General features: G+C 35.5%; 1 protein-coding gene across 1 annotated transcript in view; it reads right to left on the reverse strand.

Annotated features, from left to right (window-relative positions):
* Positions 1-1,532: 1,532 nt before the first annotated feature.
* The window catches only part of PYGO1 (pygopus family PHD finger 1), a 29,221-nt gene continuing 7,372 nt past the window's right edge, over positions 1,533-23,381 (reverse strand). The window contains exons 2-3 of the mRNA XM_004468325.4: positions 9,870-9,955; positions 1,533-8,794 (exon numbers count right to left, since the gene is read on the reverse strand). Coding sequence (XP_004468382.1) covers positions 7,670-8,794; positions 9,870-9,955 — 1,211 coding nt within the window. The 3' untranslated portion in view covers positions 1,533-7,669. The remainder of the gene's footprint in view (positions 8,795-9,869; positions 9,956-23,381) is intronic.

The raw sequence follows: 23,381 nt of genomic DNA on the forward strand, positions 1-23,381 counted from the left end.
CCTATAATTTCAAGCTTGCATCAATCGACATGTTCACATTTTATGCAACTTCTTTTCATGTAACAGACTCAAGTCATCTGATGGCTGCTTTAAACAAAATTTGGAGGTCTTTTGTAAACTTAATCTTAGCATTAAGTATGTTTGTTCTTAATATTGTTTACAGTGTGTCTTTGCATCAAGGATCTTAAAGTTGTTGGGGCTGTGTAACTCTTCTTCAATTAAATAATTTTCTATTAACAGATAAGTACTGATTTGTTAAAAAATCTCTTATCTATATATCTCAAAATGTTATGCTCATGTTTTCTTAGGAAAACTCAGGCCTCAGTGTTATGTTTAAACTTCATAGGAGAAATACTGTGGAGACAGCAAGGTCTGTCCAAAACCATTGGTCCTGTGCTCAGTATCAAATTATTAATAAATTCCTGTAATTTGTAGGCTATTGCTCCGCTTCATGATATCTCAGACATCTCCCCCAAAGCCAAGATTCTCACACCTGGGAAGCAGACATGGCTCAACTGATAGTGCATCCATCTACGATATGGAGGGTCCAGGGTTTGATCCCCAGGGCCTCCAGACCCGTGTGGTGAGCTGGCCCACATGTAGTGCTGCAGTCCACAAGGAGTGCGGGGTGACCCTGCGTAGGGGTGTCCCATGCACAAGGAGTGTGCCCTGTAAGGAGAGCCGCCCCGTGTGAAAAAAGCGCAGCCTGCCCAGGAATGGCACCACATACAGAAAATTGATGCAGCAAGATGACGCAACAAAAAAGAGACCTGGGTTCCTAGTGCCACCGGATAATGAAGTGGATGCAAAAGAACACACAGCGAATGGACACAGAGAGCAAACAATGGGGGGGGGGGGAGGGGAGAGAAATAAGTAAAATAAATCTTAAAAATAAATAAATGTTTAAAAAAAAAAAAGATTCTCACACCTGCTTATCCTGATGAAAGTCAAGGTTATTTTACTCTTTACAAACCAGCTTTATTTAAAAGAATCTGAAGCAAAAGAACACTATAGGAAACCAACTTACAATACATATTGTTCAAGAAAGCCTGCCATACATTATTTCCACCAATAGTAGGTCTATATACTGATAAACAACATTCCTTATACAATGCACATATGACATTTAGCATTATCCCTGAAAAGACTGGCCAACAACATGGACTATCTTGACAGTAGAACCTCTACATGTCTTACTACTTATCTATAGAATAAAACACTAAAATGTGGAAGACAAATTAAATTCCTCCAATTTTAAATTCTAGCATGGTATGTACCAGAAGAGGGAAATGGATCAGAAGGGGAAAATTGGAGCTCAATAATAAAAAATAAAAAGGAGATTTGGTTTACCACTATTTATAATAATTATTTATAATAATTATTATAAATAATTCAGAATTGACAATGTATTTGGTTAAACACTTAGAAGACCTTAAACTATCCATTATCTACTATATTCAATTACTATGAAGCCAATTTTATTTTTCTGAAAATTTTACCTTGAACATTAACCATATCAAGAAAATAAACAATTTGTGGTAATCAAGTCATTTAATTCTTTGTAATTTAAACTTTCCACAAAGCAATTCATGAATCACTTAATACTAATACTTCTTTAAATCTTATTGAATTAGAAACAGATCCAGTTCTGAAAGATACATGAAAATACTATACCAGACAAAAATGAACCTCTAACATAATTCTTAACACAAAAATAAAACCATGGAAATATTGGGATTAAAATTAAATATAATGGGATTATGGCATAGTACGGTGTTTGGCATTTTAAAAAATCTTAAAAACTCAATCAGATTTATTGCTATGTCAAGCCTATCAGTAGTCAATAATCAGATGTACAAAACATCACAAGCATGCAAAAATGATGCTGAATTGAGATATTAACATAGGTAGACATTTTATAACATACACCATTGATACAGTAAACCCTCATTCTTTCAGGATGGTTTGAATTGTTAAAAAATTAAAAAAATTGAATATTTTAGAACGATATACAGTTTAAGCACTAATAAACATTCTTTTTCTTTCAAGTATATAATTTCAAATACACATATTTGCATTGGTCAAATATCACCTGATACAGTTATTTTGGGTACTTGTTTTAATGATTAAATAAGAATGCTTTTTTACTAGTATTCTTAAATAAACACCTCTAAAAGGCTTAAAAACTTGCCCTCAAGATTATTTTTCTTTGATACTTTGTTTATATCATGACTTTTTCTAAAGACAGTACAAAGTTAACACCGTTCAAGTGCTTGTATCAATAATTCTAAATTTTAAGTAAATTAGTAGAGTTTAGTGGTGTCTTAATAACATTTTCATAAATAAAGATTAGTATTTATTTTGGTTATAGTGTAGTTATTATCTTTTGTGACTGGAAGTTATTAGCATAAGCTTGAAGTCTACTGTATCATATTAATGGTACAGGCTGAAAAACAACCTAATATAACTATCCCTTAAGATATTAATTCTTTACTAACTTATACCTACAAGTCAAAGATCAAATTTTTAAGAAGTATTTATTGTATTGAATGTCATGAATTGCTAATACTAAATTTTACCCCTCTCTCCCATTTCAATGACATCAGGCCATCTACTAATCCACAAATATTGATGTTTCACATACTTCATAGAGTAGCTTAAAACATACCAGCATAAGAAATAATTAGTATTACATAGTAATTTCCTTTGCCATAGGAATAAATGTTGGACAAAGTCTGGAAACTTTTTTTTCCAATTTGAATTACAGTAATTTTGCCACAGACCACAGCACTAGTGCATGTGTTACTTCAGACATGCTCTAAGAACAAAACAAAAAATTACTCCAAATATACATGTCACCAATGTGGAACACACTCAGATTTGTATAAAAGTACTGAACTAATATCCCAAAAAGAGGTATATGTAAACAGTACATAAGGAAGAAATAGTTTTAATATGAAACAGTCATTTAAGTCACATACATCATGATAAGAAGCAGGACTTTCTTTTATAAAAGGTAGTATTTTAACTAACAAGCAACATCGTCTACATCATCTATAAAACAAGAAAGGTACAGGTATTTAGAATAAGTTTTAATATAACTGCAAGTAATATACTTTTGATAAAATATGGCAAAGATGAAGCTTATCCATTGAGTATCACTAAGTTTTAAATGAAATACAGGCAGCTTCTGATGTATTAATGCCTGGTTTTATATGTGGCCACTTTCTTCCCTTCCTCTCCCATAGATTGTCTTGGGAGATGTTAATACCATCCCTAGCCTCTCTGCCCCAAACTCCCATCACCATACAACCAAATTTTGGAAAATGCAGGTGTGATTTTTATCACATCTATTGGATAAAAGAGATAAAGAGGAAGCTATCAGAAGTGGAAGGAAAAAAAACTCTGAAAATCACAAATTTATAAAACTTGGGGAGTACTCTCAAGATGGTACCAGTCAACTCACTAAAAATACTGCCTTCCACAATACCCAGAATATTTTCATATTATCTGAAATGTTAAATATTAAAGATTCATTCTGAACTAACCAACTGTTTAAAATTTAAAGAAATTTAATCCCACTTTTTTCACTATCATCATTCACAAGTTAGTGGGAAATGCTTGCTTTTCTCTAGTTAACCACGGTCACATGCAAAGAAATGGGAAATCTGAGTGGAGGAAAGATAAGCAACTTCAAAGCATAGATAATCCAAGAAAGGAAAGGGCAAGTCTGTTTATATAGCATTACCAAAAAGTTTAGGATGCTAAGAGGGAAAATGGGAAACACATCAAAGACAAACTTAACCTTCCTGAATCACATCAGGGAAAAGAAAGACCTTCTCTGCTTCTTGTTCCCTTCTACAATGATTGGTTCCCTAAAGAAAACTGAGGCTTCAGTATACTACTGTTTAACTACATTATGGTTTAAATAAGCTTTTATGAGCTTCTCTAACAATCTAATCATTTCATATAGAGTCCCAGGTCACTATTTACAAATGAAATTTGGGAGTCTGGATGCTTTTAATTAATTTTTTTAAATTAAAAAAAAAATCCCAAATAGCACAAATGTTCATGCATATGAAACCTCTATCTACTGGCAAGAAAGAAATCCAAAAATTCTTTAGAGCTCATTTTGAAAAATCATTGCTTATATATTTTCTTACTATTAGGTACACACAATTACTAGGTTATGTTGGACAAAAAGTCGTAGCACTCAATGTGTTCAAGACAAACAAGTTTGAAAGAATATTAAATGAAGACTATTGATACTTATTTTACTTGGGATGATTAGTGTTGCAGATTTTAAAGTGACCCATACTATTAAGAGGGTATTTTTTCTAATGCTAGGCAGAGTTGGAAGTCTAATTTAAAAACACCACTCGATATCTGTATATTATGTTTATCTATGAAGAATAGGCACCAGTACAAGAAAACCTTCAGCCTTATTTACATAGCCTTCTAATTATAACAAGTATCATAATAGCAATATTCTAAAGTATTTCACACAAAAGGAAAACACTGACCACAAATCTAATTCAAAGCACTCTATCTGAAGAACAATTTGTCATTTACAAACTAAGCTATTTTTATACTAGTGAGTCCAGTACCATCTAGAAGCAAGTGGACCAGTTTTCCAGTGAATGAACAAAACAAGTTCTGAGAAAGGAACTGATGCTTTAAAACTTTCCATCAGTAACCTGTCCTAGGCTGGTGATAGTTAGCCTGGTTGAACTTTGGCAAATCCTGAGAGTGTAGGAGAAACTCTTAAGATTTGTGCATCTTTGTATGTATGTGTGCTTATGAGATATGGCCTTTTGTGAAGGAAAAGTTTACACCAAAAAAGTGTGCAATATTATTGGAAGACTATTTCACTTGTGTGCATTTCTTTCCATCATGCATACTTTTAAGATTTAGGGCAGTTAATCACTTGTTCTAAGAAAACCCTATAAATTTGTGTAATAACCATCTTTGGACCAAATTGGGTAAATTAATATCTGGCCAGTTTAAAGGTCTATTACTTTTCCTGCCAAAAAGCATCTAGATAACGTTTGACTTAGTGTTATGTAGGGACAAGTGTGGAACTAGTAAGAAAATTAATTCAAATATATGAAAGCAATCATCAGCTATGATTATAGTGTAGCTAATCAACTACATGTTTTTCTTTTGAATATTTACAGATGCTTAAGTAAGGTGCTTTGAAGGCCTAAATATCTGAATAAAAATCAATTTGTAAATTTTTAAAAGCTTCTTGGAAATAGGAAATGAAAGAATCACTTTACAAATCGAGTCTCTTTAGACTAGCTTGGGAGAGGTTATTTCATTTTCACAGAAACAGCTAACCACTGAAATTGTACTCAATAAAGAACTTACGGAATCACATAATTTAAAAAATGAGCACAACTCAAGTACTACCATGTAAAAGGTTAACTCCTGAAAACACTATAAGTTTCTACTCCTATCTATTTTGCTCTATCAGAGAGGTAAGAAAATTATGACCTAATACTAGGATTGGGCATACAGCATGTAATGCATCACTTCTTAAAAATCAACACTCACTAGAATGTTATGTCCTTAAACATCTTAAAACATCTAAAAAATATAATGTATGCAAAATGAGATCTTCAAGTATGTTACTGAACGTAAAATGTCAGAGTCAGCAGAAAATATTGCATTTTAACCAGCTTCCACTGTAAAGTTTTCACAAAAAGGCATATGTGGTCTTTAGAATGTCACTTTATTTCCTAAAATTGTAAATACATATATTTCACAACTTTTGAAAATATTTTGTACTCACCTCCAACTAGTCAGGGGTAAATGGAGAAAATTTATGTTACCTTGTACCATATGAAATTGCTGTTTTTGTAGGTAAAAATGAAAACCCTGTGTTAAAAAATGATTTTTTTTCAATGAAAATGTACACAGTGAGCATTAATAGTTTTCTCCAATAGTACATTAAATAATATATTTAATTTTAATGAAGTCTAGCATGTGTTAGACTATAAATTGTTCAAATTGTCCAATTACTTACTGCTTAATTGAAGAATGTGTAGTTTCTTAGAAAAAGTTCTAAATGCTGAAAAACATTGTACTTCATTGCAGAAATGTCCAGTGACTACAATGGAAATGACAAAATTTAATATCCCAAGTCAGCTAACTTTGGTTTAGTGGTTTGTAATGTGATTTCAAGTGCTGTTATGTGAAAGTTCATGTTTGTTAACCAAAGGATACTCTTTTCACATAAAATATTTCATGTATAATTTTAATTTCTTGACAATATGCTGATGCTATTATTGTTTCACCTTGGATTTAAAATAATTGATTTAATTCTTTCACAGACCACCATAGTCTTCAGAACTTTTTTGGTCACAATAATGTTGGCGCATGTTTGGGAATGTCATAAACATCCAGCCATTGTATAAATTACTATCAATTGTCATACAGTATCCTTTTTTTTGGTCATAAGTTATAATAAAATGGGTTTCTGCTGTTTTGAATCTTAAAGAGCTTGACAACTCCAATAGTCCATTTTTGTTCATCTCTCAAGAGGGTACGCTCTTGTCCATTGTTTTACACTTTCCCCAGTCACAGTAGAAACTCCGCAGACTGCTGAAAAGCCTCAAATTGTTGTTGGTGAGTTAGCTTTCACCCTGACTCTTAATTGAACTTGGTTCAAAATGAATTTTGATTTCCTTTGAGGCTCAGTTTTGAAATTCAGATCCCAGAACAAAATTTTTTAAATCACCATTGAGTAGTTCTTAACCCAGGCAGAGCCCTTTAAGGCCAAAATGCTGTTTCTATTTGCTTCATTTGCAGTATGTCCCAGTTTTAAATTATATTAAAAAAGTATTTGCAAATCTTCTGAAGATACTATATTATTTATTTCTCTGGAAAACAATAAACAGTAACAAAACAACTCAATGAAAGGAAATTGAAGAGTGTAATACTGTTTAAGTCTAAATAGCATTACTGGAAACATACTTTACTTCAACTCTACTAATTGCAGTCAATTTTCAACTTATCAAATATTAGCAATTTCATGTGGTGCAATCCACAAGTTAACATATATTTACTAAACATCTATTAAATGCTAAGATCTGTCTCATATCCATATAAACAGATATCCTGGAAGGATGGTCTTTGAAATACAGAAGTCACTAATTTCAAGGATCCCAGTGGGGGAGGATTTTGTTGTCATGCTCTATTATTTTCTAAAACACTCATCAAAATATGTGCTTTTCCCATGATATAGCTTCATAGTTTTATTCTGAAAACATGTCAAATAGATCCTTGAATAACTTATGAACTACAAATATAATGTGGTACCTTCAGAGTTTAGCAATGAAATATACATCTTTCAATGATCTACCTTTGAAAGATTACAACTTGCCTACATTTGCTATATATTATTTTGAAGCTTCCAGAGGCTATGTTTAGGATGAGCAACAACTACTACCTCTAAAACACACCCTCATATGCATTATTCTCATTTAAGATAGTAAAGACAATACAAAATTTGTACTAGTACTGAAATGGAATATTAATAAAAACGAAAAGGTAAATTATCTTTTTGTGTGTGCATTTAAAAAATAATGTAAAACATTAAAATCCTGTGACATGGAACCTCTGTAATACATAGGAAAGTAACAAACACTTTAGATAATCCCTGTGATTAAGTATCACTGCCCACTGCAGGTGGACCAAAAGTTTCTCTAGTGCGCATTAACTGGACATCTTTGTCAGCCATACAGGTATCACAGCCCCATACTGCCGATGCTTCTGCAGTTAGGAGGCCATAAGCTGTTTCAGTCATTCCCGTGCAGATCCGATGAAACCATTTCTGACAAGAGGCCTCACATAAGATGGCATCCTGATCATCATTCACTTCATTTGTACAAATTCCACAAGGATACACGGGGTCAGAAGATGAATGGCCATGACGGCTTGGGTGGAGAGAGGATTTATTGCTTTTTTCAGTGGTGCATGCATCTGCTGCACCTCTAGGTTGTCGTGGCTTGTTCGGTGTCCCATTTGCATGGTTGTTGTTTGTAGCTTCAGTACTACTGGAACGGCTGTTCTCTTGATTTACTGCATTGTTTCGATTAACATTTTTTAATTCAATATTACTCTGACTCACTGTGTCATCCATATTTAAGTGAGGAGGATGAGCGGAGGAATTTTGATTAGTGTTTTTGGTTGTTCCTTGACTAAAGTCTTGTTTTTGGGATGGTGCTTTTGCTTGACCAAAAGTGTTTGGAGGAGGAATAAAAGAATGATTAGATTCTAATTGAGACGTAAAATTTGTATTATTTCCAGGGATAAAATTAGATGCCAAGTCAGGGTTAGATACTTGGCTAGCATTCTGTGGAGGAATCTGACTGAAGTTTTCAGCAGGATTTTGTCTAAAATGTTGATTAGGCAAATTAACATTCTGGCTTAGTGCACTATTATAAGATGGATTTCCAAAACTTGAGTTATCATGGGGCCCAAAGTTAAAAGCATGAGGTCGATTAAAACCCATGCCCAAAGGATTCTGAGGAAACGGGTGTGGCTGATTCCTGAGTGAGTAAGGACCACAGTATGGGGAAGACATTCTTGGGGGAACGTGAGGTGGCATTCTGAATGTGCTATAGCCTCCAAAGCCGGGATAACCAGGGCCAAGATATGGATTTGATGAGGGTAGTGGTTTATAGGAAATAGTATTATAGTTGTCATCAAATGGATTGGCAGCCACTAGATGGTCAGAGTTTGGATTCGGCGGTGGAGCATACTCAGACAATGGAGGAAAAGAAGGACCCTGAAATGAGAATGTAAGGTAAAATACATGTTTTTGATTAAAGAAGTCATTGGAATTGTTATCTTAATACCTATGAATCTGGTTTTAGTCAACTTTTACAAAAGTTGAATTCTTTACTTGACATTTCAATTCCAATTAATGTTTATATTTAATTATATTAATTATACTAAATATAAACTAAATATAAACATGATTAAAATATTAAGGTTTCTTTCCTTTAGGAAAAGAAATGAGATACACTTTTCTGAGCTCAAATCCATTTTTACATCAAATCCAGAAATTATTTAACTTTTCAAAACAGGCTTCAATATCATAAATTCATTTAATATGTTTGCCTATAACTCTAGATTAACTCTAGATCAAATTAAACTACTATACATTCTAACTAAAAACACCTTACAGATGCCAAATATCCATAAAATTAAATAACAATAGGATATAAATTTTTTTCCTAACTTAATTTCGGGGAGAAGCTATTAAAATATACCCAAGCACTAAGTTCTAGGGTCAAACAGGATAAATAAACCACCAGTTTTAGTTATACTGTAAGTTTAACAGATGGTGTCCCTCCCCCAAAAAGTAATTTGTATATACATAATAATTATCTGTAACCTTTATTACAAAAAGAACACTTCAAATTTAGAGGGAATAGAAACATGAAAGCCTTGTTAACCACTAGTTATAGACAAAGGATTCTCCTCCATGACAGCATGATAATAAGCACATAACACTGAATTACTGTAATATTATTTCAGGTTAAACCTACTTTCCTATTTTTTTTTTTTTATCTTTTAATACAACTATAGGTAATTCTGCATGTAAAAACCCTTAAATTAGATTTAAAGACAAGTATTTTTATCTTTTCTGTCCACTCTTCCTCTTTGCAATATCTACTCCAGGTCTACAGTCCAAACAACAGTAATATCACTGGTTGTAGAGTAAAAAACACACAATCACTGCAGAATTCACCCTTAGGTTCTGAGTAGGATAGGAAACAAAATTCATGTCAATTTTACCTTATCAATCTGATCACACCAGTGAAGAAAAACTGTCATTAACAAACATGTCAATTTACCTGTGAATTTGCCTTGCGCTTTTTCTTATCTGGGCTTCCTAGTTGCACACCTGGTCCTCCTAACCCATCCAGTCCACTATCACCACCTAAAAAAAAAAAAAATTAAAACCCAGAAAATTAGTTCTACTTTTAAGTGAAATCATTTTAAATCTTTCCTAACAGTATCTAAGTACCTATTAATACATTTTGTTTTTGTTAGATCAAAGCAATACTAAGCCTTTATTATCTTTGTTCTTCACAAAGTCTTCCCCACACTTTTAACAAGAAATAGTCATTCATCTTTGCTCCCATAGTATCTTTTACTATACCTAGTGAAAAAGAAAATTTCCTTCCTTCCCCTGAACCTCCAGTCATTTTGGTTCCCTATCTCTGAGGTAACCACTGTTACGAAGTTTCTGGTCATCTTTCCAAAGATAGTCTGGATACATTCAAGTATATCCTTTCAGAGATACTCAAATTATGGCACAGCATGGCATATTATAAATATCAGTCTGTACACTTATGTTTCTTACTTACACATCATTCTATCAGTATAGAATTGCTTTGTTCTCAAATTACAAATAGTATTCTATTTTTTTTTTTTTTTACAAATAGTGTTCTAAAGTACAAGTGTATTATAATTCATTAAACTAGTCTCCTTAACTTGATAGATATTTAAGTTGTTTCCAATTTTCTACTGTTACTGCAATGAAAAATTCATGTACAAATATCTTTATGTACATATATAAGTTATTCCTGGAACTGGAATTACTCTATCAAAGGTATACATTTTTAAACTCTTAAAGATATGTCAAAATGTAACAATGTATAAGAATACTTGTTTTCTCACCAACATTTTATGATCAAGCCAAAGCAAAAGCTTCATTGTCAATCTAAGAGACAAAAATAAAGTTTCTCAATGGAATTTTTTTCCATTTTAAAAAAGCTTTTATTCTAGAGAATGCTGAACATACACAAAAGTAGATAAAAGGTAAAATTAACTCCACATACCCTTTACCCAGGTTTAACAACCATCAGCACAAGTTCCTTCAATACCAGCTCCAGGGAAGCAAACTTGGCTCAATGGGTAGAGCGTCCACCTACCACATAGGGGGTCCGCGGTTCAAACCCAGGACCTCCTCAACCTGCATAGAGCTGGCCCATGTGCAGTACTGATGGACACAAGCAGTGCCGTGCCACGCAGGGGTGTCCTCCAGGTAGGGGAGCCCCACATGCAAGGAGTGCACCCCATAAGGAAAGCCACCCAGCGCGAAAGAAAGTCCAGCCTGCCCAGGAGTGGCGCTGCACACACGGAGAGCTGATATAGCAAGATGACGCAACAAAAAGAGACACAGATTCCCTGGCCACTGACAAGAATAGAAGTGGACACAGAAGAACACACAGCAAATGGACACAGAGAACAGACAACGGGGTGGGGGGGCAGGGAAGGGGAGAGAATGAAATAAAAAAATAAATCTTTAAAAAAAAAATACCAGCTCCACTTCTACTTTAGTACTATTCTGAAGCAAATTCTAGACATTACATAATTTTATCTGTAAATATTTCAGAATGAATCCCTAAAAGCTAAGAACTTAAAAAAAACCATAATCACAAAGCGACTCCCTCCCTAAGAAAATTAATAATCCTTAATATTATCTGATATTCGATTCAAGTATTCCATAATATTTGTCATGGTTTGTTTAGATTGGGATCCAAATATGGTCTGCACATTAAAATTGACTGATATGACATTTAATAGAGAGGTTTTCCCTACATCGCTCTACATCTTTTCTTATAATCTATTAATTCGAAGAACCCAGGTTGGTTATTGTAAAATTATTCAACTACATCTTTTACCTCCAAACCCACCCTTAGTGATGCTGAGACTGGATTTGCAAATCACATTTCTCCTTTGCCAGCTGTTTTCCTGTTAGGCTCTTTCAACAGGAGCACTAGAAGGATACTAGGTTAGAGAAGGTGAGAAGGGAAGTTTTGTTCCTTCCTGTTTGCTTGCTGCTCCTGTGCCACCCCAGCAACACCACTTCACAATGGACTGCCAGTTGGTTCCAGTCCCAACGTTTTTTCCCCTCTCCTAAATTCAGCTTCAGGATGTCTTCTCAGAGATATCAGTACCAGCTGGGTAGTACCCCAATGTCAGAGTATGAGTCCAGACTCCACAGGGTCCCTCCTCCAAGACTCTAGGTTCTAACAACCTCAACTTTTTTTCTTTGTTCCCTCAGACCCAAGTGAGGTAGTTGCTTCCTATAATGAATTTATCCATGTCACCTCACCAATTCTTTTTTTTTTCCCAGTTCTTCAACACCTGTTCAACCAATTCCTTACGTTAAATTTTATTATACATCAAATTAAATAATGGTGTGTTTTTATGTTTTCCAGCCTGGATTCTTCCTGATACATCTAGATATTGCCGACTGCATCTCCATAGTATAGTTTACACATCCCTTACTGCCTGTAAATTGGTGGTTGAATTTAGATGCTTGATCAGATTAAGGGTTTTTTGTTTTTTGCGGGGGAGAGGGCAAAACTGATTCACAGGGGTAGTCTGTTCTTCCATCAGGAGGCACATACTTTCTGATTGTTTTTCTTTGGCAACTGTATTAATTTTCTTTTGCTGCATAACAAATTACCACAAATTTGGCTGCTTAAAGCAATACCCATTTAAATATAAGAGGAGAGAACACTTTCTAACTCAAACTAAGAAGCCATATTATCCTGATACCAAAGCTGGACTAAAACATCACAAGAAAAGAAAATTACAAACCTATATTTCTTAGAAATATAGACAATAAAAATCCTCAACAAATATTCGCAAACTGAGCCCAGCAGCATAGTAAAAGGATTATACCTCATGACTAAGTGGCAGTTATTCCAGGAATAGAAGTTTAGTTTAACATCAAAAAATCAATTCATGTTATAAACTGTATTAATAGAAAAAGGAAATATTCACATGATCGTCTCAATAAATGCAGAAATGACTAGACAAAATTCAACAGCCTTTCACAATAAAAATACTCAGAAAAAGAAAACTAGAAATAGAAAAGAACTTCCTCAACCTGATAATAAGCATTTATTAAAAACATACAGCTAACTTTATAATTAATAGATCAGGAATAAGACAAGGTTGTCTACACTAACCACTTCTATACACTTTCAATCTTATGGATGTTCTAGCTGGGCAATTAAGCAAAAAAAGAAATAAAAGTCATCTGGATTGGAAAGGAAGGAAAACTATCCTTATCTGTAGATGACATGGACTTATATATAGAAGATAATAAAGAATCAACAATAAAAAAATTTAGAACAAATAAATTCAGCAAAGTAGCAAGATACAAGGTTAATGTATAAAAACTATATTTCTAAACACTGGTAATGAACAACCTGAAAATAAAATTAATAAAATAATTCCATTTACAATAGCATCAAAATGAATAAAATACTTAGGAATAAATTTTAACCAAGAAAATGCAAGACTTGTACACTGCAAACTATAGAACATTGTTAAGAGACATTAAAGAAGCCTAAATAAATGGAAAGACATCCTGTGTTCATGGATTGGAAGACTTAATTATTAAGATGGCATAATAGATTGAATTATGCACCCCCCCCCCCCAAAAAAAAAAAAACCCTCTCTGTTATCCATATACGTACTGTGATGACTTGGAGTTTTTTCCCCCCAGAAATACACCTGCTTAATCTTAATCCATTCCTGTGGGCGTGAACCCGTTGTAAATAGGGCCTTTTTAAGAGATGTTATTTTTAGTTAAGGGTATGGCTCAGCTTAAAGAGGTTGGGCCATAAACATATTACTGGAGATTTTAAGAATACAAAATCACAATGGGAAGCAAGAAGCTGGAAGTCAGTGGGACCCAGGAGTGAAAGGAGAGGATGTCACCATTTGCATTGCTGTGAGATTAAAAAAGCCAGGCACCCAGGGATCTCCAGAAGCCAGTCCTAGGAAAAACATTCTTAAGGGAGAAAGCATCACCTTGCCAATGCCTCAGTTTCGGACTTAGCCTCAAAATTTTAAGCTGAAAACTTCCTGTTGCTTAAACCAACCTGTTTTGCGGTATTTGTGATCACAGCTGGAGAAATCCCAAATTGACTTACAGATTAAATGCAAACCCTATCAAAATTCCAACTGGCTTTTTTTGGAGAAATTGACAGGCTGATCCTAAAATTCACATGGAAATGCAAAGGACTCAGATTAACCAAATCAATTTTTTAAAAGAGTATAATATTTTAATATCTCATTACTCCTTTTTCAAAACTATTCTTATTATTCTTTCTGAAATGATTTTATGTATGACTTTAGAATCAGCTTGTATAGTTAAAAAATGCTGTTGGTTTATTACTAGGATGCTGTTAATTTTTCAGATTAATTTAAGAGAAACCAACAGTCTTATAATATTAAATGTTTCTAAGAACAAGGAATACCTTTCTATTTATTAAATGTTTTCTTTTGTATACCTTAATGCGGCTTTGTTTGGTTGGTTTTTTTTTTTTAATTTATTTTATTTATCTCTCTCCCATTCCCCTCCATTGTCTGCTCTCTGTGTCCATTCCCTGTGTGTTCTTCTGTGTCCACTTGCATTCTTGTTATGCGGCACCAGGAAACTTTGTTGCTTTTGTTGTTGTTGTTGTTGCGTCATCTTGCTGTGTCAGCTCTCTATGTGCAGTGCCACTCCTGGGCGGGGCTGTGCTTTTTTCACATGGGGCAGCTCTCCTTGAGGGGCACACTCCTAGAGCGTGGGGCACCCCTATGCGGGGGACACCCTTGTATGGCACGGCACTCCCTGAGCACGGCAGCACTGCGCGTGGGCCAGCTCACCACACGGGACAGGAGGTCCTGGGTATGGAACCCTGGACCCTCCATAGGGTAGGTGGATGCTCTATCAGTTGAGCCACAACCACTTCCCTTAATATGGTTTTTAAATGTTTTTATTCACACTGATCTTGTATATTTCCTGTTAAATTTATTTCTAGCTATTTTTAGTTTCTATAAATGAAATTTTTCTGTTATATCTTTTAACTATTATATGTAAAAAGGGTTTTGACATTTAAATATTAATTTTATACCTAGAATCCTTATTAAATTTTGTTATTGTTTGTCATAGTTTCTCATTCCCACTCCCACTAAACAGCTCTTATAGAAATCTGCTCTGTTTTGTTATGTGGGAGTCTCTCCAATACACTGATTTCTCTTTATTGTCATGTATCATTTCTTTCCTGAACTACTATTAAATGATAATTACTTGTTCTCACTGAGTTTACCATTACCCTCCACCAATCACTTCTCAACACAAGTCCTAAATAAATCTTTTAAAGGCATAAATCATAACATTTCCCTGTTCAAAAACACTTAAACGATATTCTACTGTTCTTCAAATTCCTTTCCACAAACTGTAATTATCTGGTCCCTGCTTATCTCTTGGAACTCTTATAGAGGCACTCTCCAGAGCTCACACAGGCCTCCTCAATTTCTCAAACACACCTACTTAAGAATCTTCAGACCTGTTTTCTCTGCCTAGAGGCTCTTCCTTCTGCTTTTCACATGAAAGATTTGTTATCATCCTTCAGGCCTCAGTTTAAACATCTCTTTATCAGAATCCATATTACCCTTATCTAATTCTCCATCAACTCATTCAATTTGTTTTTTTCAAGGTATTTGTTACAAATTACCAATTCATTACAAATATAAATATATATGTAAATTGTATATGTATATATGTGTGTAGGTGTACATACACACTATTTATTTGTCTGCCTCCTCCATTATATCTTAATCTCTAAGAGAACATCAAATATGTCACATTTATTTTGTATATTCCTATAGCTAACTGCCTTATCCACAGGCACACAATAAATGTTTGCTGTTGTTTTCCTTATTTTGGTGGATTCATTCTGAAATTTTAAAAAAACATTTTTTTAATTAAACTGACTTTCATGTATAAAATAAAAAAATTTCTAATTGATAAAATAATTAAAAGATAAACACAAAGGCAATTATGTTATACCAGATTGTTATAAAATTGAAGGGAAATGCATTACTATTTAATAATATTAATTGTGAATTTTTACTGTGTGTCAAATACTGTAATAAACACTTTATATTATTTCATTTGATCCTCAAAATTTTCCTTTGATTATCCCCATTTTACAAATGAGGATACAGAGGCACCAGATTTTATTAACTTGCTCAAGGTCTCACAGTTGTGTCTTTCTGACTCTAAAGCCTATTTATAAATTTTTAACCATATATTATATCAGTTGTTCTCAAACTTTAGTGTGCATAAGAATTGCCCAGGGAAGGGAAGAGGATGTGGCTCCAGCAATTGAGCCCCCACCTACCACATGGGAGGTCCCGGGTCTGGTTCCAGTACCTCCAAAAAAGAAGACAAGCCACACAATGAACAGACACAGCAAGTGCAAATAATAGGGTGAGGGGGGGGGTGTTAATAAATAAAAAATAAATCTTAAAAAAAAAAAACAAAAAGAATTGCCCAGAGCGCTTGTTAAAACAGATTCCTGAGTCTCAACCCCAGAGATTCAGATTCAGTAGTTCTGAGGTAAACCCATGAATCTGGATTTCTAATACACTTCTTGTCCATTCACCATAATTTGAGTAGCCATGCTAGTCTACCCCACCAGTCTGTACCACCTTCCTTTTTTTTTTTTAAGATTGATTTTATTTTACTTATTCCTCCCCAATCCTCCCTCCACCCCCTTGCCACCTGCACTCCCTGTCTGCTCTCTGTATCCATTCTCTACACATTCTTCTGTGTCTGCCTGTAGTCTCTTTTGGAGGAACCAGGAACCAATCCTGGGACCTCCAATGTGGGAGAGAGGCCTTCAGTTGCTTGAGCCACCTCAGCTCTCTGGTTTGTTGTGTCTCTCATTGTCTTTCCTGTGTCTCTTCTTTGTTGCATCATCTTCCTAAGTCAGCTGGCAGTGCAGGCCAGCTCAGGGCAGTGCAGGTCAGCTCTCTGTGGTGCCGGCCAACTTGCCTTCACCAGGAGGACCTGGAAACCAGACTCAGGACCTCCTATATGGTAAATGGGAGCCCAATTGCTTAAGTCATATCTGCTTCCCACTACCTTCCTTTTCTGAACATTATATGCCAAATCCTGTGATAGATACTTAAATCATTTTATTCAGTTTCTTGTTTTTGTAGAAAACAGTATATGCTCATTATAGAGAAGTCTAAGTAATGTGTACATACACAAAGAAAGAAAAAAAAATCACTCTATGACAGTTAAACCCACCCCACCCTTCTATACTTTGCTGGAGCCCTGTTAAACTGTGCCAATAGGGAGGGCTACAGGGAGACTGGCAAAAGCTGGGGGAGGAAGGTAAATATGTTCCTCCTTTTCCTCTCAGTGGTACCCTCCCTCACTTCTACTCTCCTAAAGGAGCAGTTTGTTCAGTAAAAACCGTAATAGCAGTTAAACCTAGCTTGCAGTATTTCCAACACCTGTAGAAGGAGCATCATTGCGTCCTCCTCAGAGACACCTGCATCAGGCGTCTGGGTCAGGTATTAATTACTAACACCACCCCCTTCTCAGAGGCTACATTGATGCTCCACAGGGCCCCTCCTCTGAGGCTGTGTATTTTAATAATTCCAATTACTTTCCTTTTTTCCCACAGTGATAGTAGCTTCTTCCCACAGTTGCTACCTCCATGAAATTTTAGTGTCCTGTATTTGCCTCTTCTGTTCAATATCTATTAATTCATTATATTACATTCTCCCTGTTAAAAACAACTGGGGGAAACGGACTTCGGCCCAGTGGTTAGGGCGTCCGTCTATCATATGGGAGGTCCGCGGTTCAAACCCCGGACCTCCTCGACCCATGTGGAGCTGGCCATGCGCAGCGCTGATGCGCGCAAGGAGTGCCGTGCCACGCAAGGGTGTCCCCCGCGTGGGGGAGCCCCACGCGCAAGGAGTGCGCCCGTAAGGAGAGCCACCCAGCGTGAAAAGAAAGAGCAGCCTGCCCAGGAATGGCGCCGCCCACACTTCCCGTGCCGCTGACGACAACAGAAGCGGACAAAGAAACAAGACGCAGCAAAAAACAGACACCAAGAACAGACAACCAGGGGAGGGGGGGAAATTAAATAAATAAATCTTAAAAAAAAACAAAAAACAAAAAAAAAACAACTGGTAGGTTTTTATCTCCTGACTAGACTCTGACTGATAGATAAACATCTCAAACCCCACCAACTTTCCCTTCTATTTGTGTCTATGAACAGTAATATTTTTATAAAAATTGGATACTATTTTTTTATTTTTAATTAATTATTTTAATGAGACCCTGCTTTCACAGTCTGTATTCGTACTGAAAATCAAGATTAAGCGAGCCTTTGCCTTTCTGCTCCACAGGAGGTTTCTGTCTTCCCTGAGCTTGCCTTAAGGGATACTATTTTTAAAATAAAAAGCATTAAATTTGACTTTATTAGGATTAAATAAAAGAAAAAGAAATATTTGGGGAGCTGAGGTGGCACAAGAGAATGATCGTCTCTCTCCCACTCCGGAAGGTCCCAGGATCGGTTCCCAGAGCCACCTAATGAAAATACAAGCAGACACAGAAAAACACACAGCAAATGGACAGAGAGAGCAGACAATGCAGGGAGAGGAAGGAGAAATAAATAAATCTTTAAAAAAAAAAAAAGAAAAGTTAAAGTGAAGAATATGCTAAATGTTTCATCACCAATAAAGAAATTTTCTAAAAAATTCTCTAAGGTTAAGAAAAGTCATGATGAAAATCTAAGCTAGAGAAATCGTTTTTTCAATATTAAATAGCACTGCTTGACTCTGCTTTGAAAGTTGAGGATGATATATAGGATGATATATTTTCAGACCTCATCTTACTTTTTCTCCTCCTTTTGTAGTAAATTTCCTATCTTTAGATTCAATTATTTGTTTCAGATAAGTTTTCTTTTATCGTATCTTTGAATACTTCTCCTGCCCTATTTTTTGAGTGCTCTATTTCAGGAGCATTATTTGTTTTATAATTATGTTGTCTGGGGTCTTCCAATTTGTTTCTGTAGATCTGCAAATTACCTTTTTATCTCATTCTCTTGTCTTATCATCTTTACTTTGTTTTTCTGATGGCATGCTCTTAAGTAGTTCTAGCTCTTGAAGCACAGGTGAAGTATTTCCTTCAGCCCTGTAGGTTACTGGTTCTTCACCTTTTGCTTGCTGTTTCTTTTATCTTCTATTTGTTTTTGTTAGTTCATTAGTTTGCTATATATATTTGCATAGTTATTATGCTTTTATTTTTGTCTTTGGACCTTATATATGCTATGATTTAACATGGTGACTTTTTTACTTCTTCCTCTCAGATCGTTTTTGCTAACATTCTGTTTAGAATGTTTGCTTCTGTTTGTGAGTGGGGTTAGCCTCTTGTGTTTCTTTGAAACAGCCAGGCTCTTATTTTCTAAGGTTTGGTTAAATACTCCTCTACCTAGTTGGGGAGTGTGTGTTTGTGTGTGTGTGTGTGTGTGTGTGTGTGTGTGCGCGCGCAATAATCCATTCCAATGGGGAGATTCCCATGATTCAGTTTGTATCCCTGGAACCTTCTTTTCTGTCAACAGTCTCCCCTTCCCTGCCCCCCCCCTTTCTTTCTTTCTCTGTTTCAATCATTCTTTTCTTAATCAAAGGAGTGAAGATGTGGAGATATTATTGAGAGTTCTCAAATTTTTACAAATCACCAAGGGGCTGGGACTGTTAGAAGCCCTGCTATGTTCTCCATTTCACCAAATTCAAGTTTATGGTATTGGGTTGTACCACTTGTTTGTTGTTGCTGAACATTTTTTGTTTTGTTTTAATATTGTTTTTGGTTCATTTCACTTGGTATTAAAAAGCAGAGATTCTTTAAAGTACCTTGTTCTACTAGCTTAACTGGGAAGTCTGTAAGTTACTGTATCCATGCTGTTTAACTTAGTCTTCATAAAACCTATGAGGTAGGTAAGTCATTCCTATTACAAAGAAAAATAAACAGAATATAAAGGGGTCATACCACTGGTTAAAGCAGCACCAAAATCTAAAACTAGAGGGATTTTTTAGTTTTGTTTTTAAATGAACAATTCAGTAGCTTTTAGTATATTCACAAGGTTGTACAATCATCACCCCAAAAGAAATCTTGAAGCTTTTAGCCATCACTTTCCATCCTCCCTTACCCCCAAACTCTGGCAATCACTAATCTACTGTCTCTATGGATTTGCCCATTCTGAACAATTCATATGAATGCAGTCATAAAATATGTGGCTTTTTATCCTCTTTCACTTAGCATAATATTTTCAAAGTCCATTCATATTGTATCAATATTTCATTCTTTTTATGGCTGAACAATATCCTACTGAATGGATGCACCACATTATGTTTATCCATTCATCAGCTGATGGACATTTAGGTTTTCATTTTTTGGCTATTAGGAATGATGCTATGAACATTGTATGTTCAAATTTTTGCATGAATATTTATTTCCAGTTCTTTTGGGTATAAACCTAGGGCTGGAACTGGTGGGTATATGCTAACTCTACATCTCCACTTTCTGAGAAACTTCCAAACTGTTTCAAGAGCAGCTGCACCTTTTAACTCCTCCCTACACTGTATGAAGGTTCCAATTTCTCTACATTTTACCAACAATTGTTATTACCTGTCTTTTTTATTGTAGCCATCCAAGTTGGTATGAAGTGGCTCTGATTTGGATTTCCTTAATAACTAAGGGTATTGAACATTTTTTTCATGTGCTTATTGGCCACCTGTATATCTTCTTTGGAGAAATGTCTATTCAAATCTTTGCCCATTTTTAAGTTGGGTTGTCTTTTTATTGTTGCATTGTATGAGTTCTTTATATATTGTAGATACTAGGTCCTTAGCAGATATATGATTTGAAAATATTTTCTACCATTCTGTGGGCTGTCTTCTCAATTTCTTGATAATGTCCTTTGATGCACAAAAGTTTTTAATGCTCACAAAGTTCAACTTATCTACTTTTTTCATTGGTTGCTTGAGAAAAACTAGGTTTATCTGGCTTTAAAATATTAGTTTGCTTCCCTTAAATTTTATGCATATCTGTCTTCTTCTGTGGCACATAAATGTCAACAATGGGAACTTAGGGTTCAAGCTACAAGAACTATTATTTTTTAAATTTCAATTTGATGTGGTAATCACACTTGAGTAGAGGATGAGTAAAGAACTGACAGTGAGATCCAGTTCACCTTTCAAGATCTTTATTCAAAATCTGTTGAATCAGGAATGACAATACCCATACTAATTTATAACTATTCAGAAGCCTATATAAAATGAACTGATGATTTCAGATTAATAATTTGTGTTAAGTTTTTTATAACAACATATACTGACATACTGAAGACAAGTGTATTCTTCTTGAGTAGGGATACCCAGACATTCTGTTATGGAAAAAGAATTAGCAATAGTATTGGAGTTCAAATAATGAAGTGATTATTTAAGTAAACAAGGTGCCAAAATCCATTGCCCTGGTTTTCCTAAATCTATCATTGGTATTTCAGTTTTAAAGAAATATAAATAGAAAAAGGCCATTCTTAAAAGTCAAAACCATTATTAATAAATTAATCTCCAATTTCTAATCTAGAATACATAAATTACCACTCACTGCATTTTTTTCCTCTCCCACTCCCCCCCATCTGCTCTCTGTGTCCATTCACTGTGTGTACTTCTTTGTCCACTTGCATTCTTGTCAGCGGCACCGGGAATCTGGGTCTCTTTTTGTTGTGTCATCTCACTGTGTCAGCTCTCCGTGTGTGTGGCGCCACTCCTGGGCAGGCTGCACTTTTTTTCTTCGCGTGGGGCGGCTCTCCTTGTAGGGTGTACTCCTTGGCCATGGGGCTCCCCTACACGGGGGACATCCCTGCATGGCAGGGCACTCCTTGCATGCATCAGCACTGCGTGTGGGCCAGCTCACCACACGAGTCAGGAGACCCTGGGTTTGAACCCTGGACCTCCCACATGGTAAGTGGACGCTCTGTCTGTTGAGCCAAATCTGCTTCCCTCACTGCATTCTTAATACTATTTAAAAACTGTAACTTCACAATTAAAATGCTGCAATTTAAAGATGGGCAAAATGTACACTTCATGGTTAGTACATACCACTTCTGTTTACTTTCTAAAAAATTTAATAATAATGGCATATAGTTACGCTAAGATATTCTGATACTTGGAAACATTTGAATAAGTTCACTACTTTCAAGTAATCTGTGAACAAAACCACTTAAACCTTGTTTTTGAAAATTGACTTTCATGATATCAATTTTTTATTTAAGAGTCTGACTTCTCCTTCCACAAAACAAATCTTCAAGTTCTCACTGGTCTCTGTTGCCCTACTTACTGGCCATCTCAAGAGTTAACGATATGATACTTTTAATAGCTCTGACTCCTGACCTTACCTAGATCCTGCCTGGCTGCTACCTGTAACACTGGTGGTTCCTCTCCAAGATGAATCAGTAATGCTACATCAGATTCATGGTCACCAGGACTAATCACAGTATACAAGCTACCAAGAATTCCTATGATTCTCACTCTCTAAAAATAAAGTGGAAGATTGGAACCAGTGGAGCAGAAAGTTGTCGTTTTAGGGCTAAGTTACCCTAATAACTTTTGGTACCAAAGCTTCTCTCTACTTGCTCTATACATTGGCTGCTGCTATCTCCATAAGGGAAACCATGTCTATTAAACAAGTTGAGAGTTGTGAGGCACAGAGCCAGAGAAAAGGGAAATGCCAAAGCTGACTGTGACACAGGTCACTCTGATCCTTTTATATGTTAAAAACCTGAATTTCTTCATTTATCTCTTCAGTCCTACATGCTCAGTGCCCTCTGAATGCAAATAAGAAGTGGAAAGACTAGTGTCAAGAATGGAATAAGAAGCCTCTTTCATCCCAAGAAAGCAAAGGAATTAGTTATCATCCTACATTATGCCAAACAATCTCAAAAGCAAAATAATGAACATAACCATACCATAGCTCTCCTTTCACCCTGTAAGCTTTATCCTAAGCTAGAATCTGAAGGTGTGTCTTTCCTTATAGTATTTTTTTAAAAAGGTTTATTTATTTCTCCCCCCACTCACATTGTTTCTGCTCACTGTCTACTCTCTGTGTCTGTTCACTGTGTGCTTATCTTCTTTTTAAAAGGCACCGGGAACCAAACCAGGGAGAGAGGTGCCCAATCACTTGAGCCACCTCTGCTTCCTGCTTGTTTTGTCTCTCATTGTGTTTCCCTTGTGTTGTATCCCTTGTGTTGTGTCTTTTCATCGTGTCAGCTCATTATGTCAGCCCGCTGTGCAGCCCACCATGCCAGCCTGCTTTCTTAAGGTGGTACCAGGAACTGAACCTAGGACCTCCCAGTGGTAGGTGGGTGCCCAACTGTTTAAGCCACATCCACTTCCCCTTACAGTCTTATAGGAGAGTCCAAACTATTAAATGAAGCAATCTTTTCCTATCTAAAGGTTCAACAAATCAAGGATTCCTTTGATATGAT

Source organism: Dasypus novemcinctus, chromosome 3, assembly GCF_030445035.2.
Source record: "Dasypus novemcinctus isolate mDasNov1 chromosome 3, mDasNov1.1.hap2, whole genome shotgun sequence".
NCBI classification, from domain to species: Eukaryota; Metazoa; Chordata; class Mammalia; order Cingulata; family Dasypodidae; genus Dasypus; species Dasypus novemcinctus.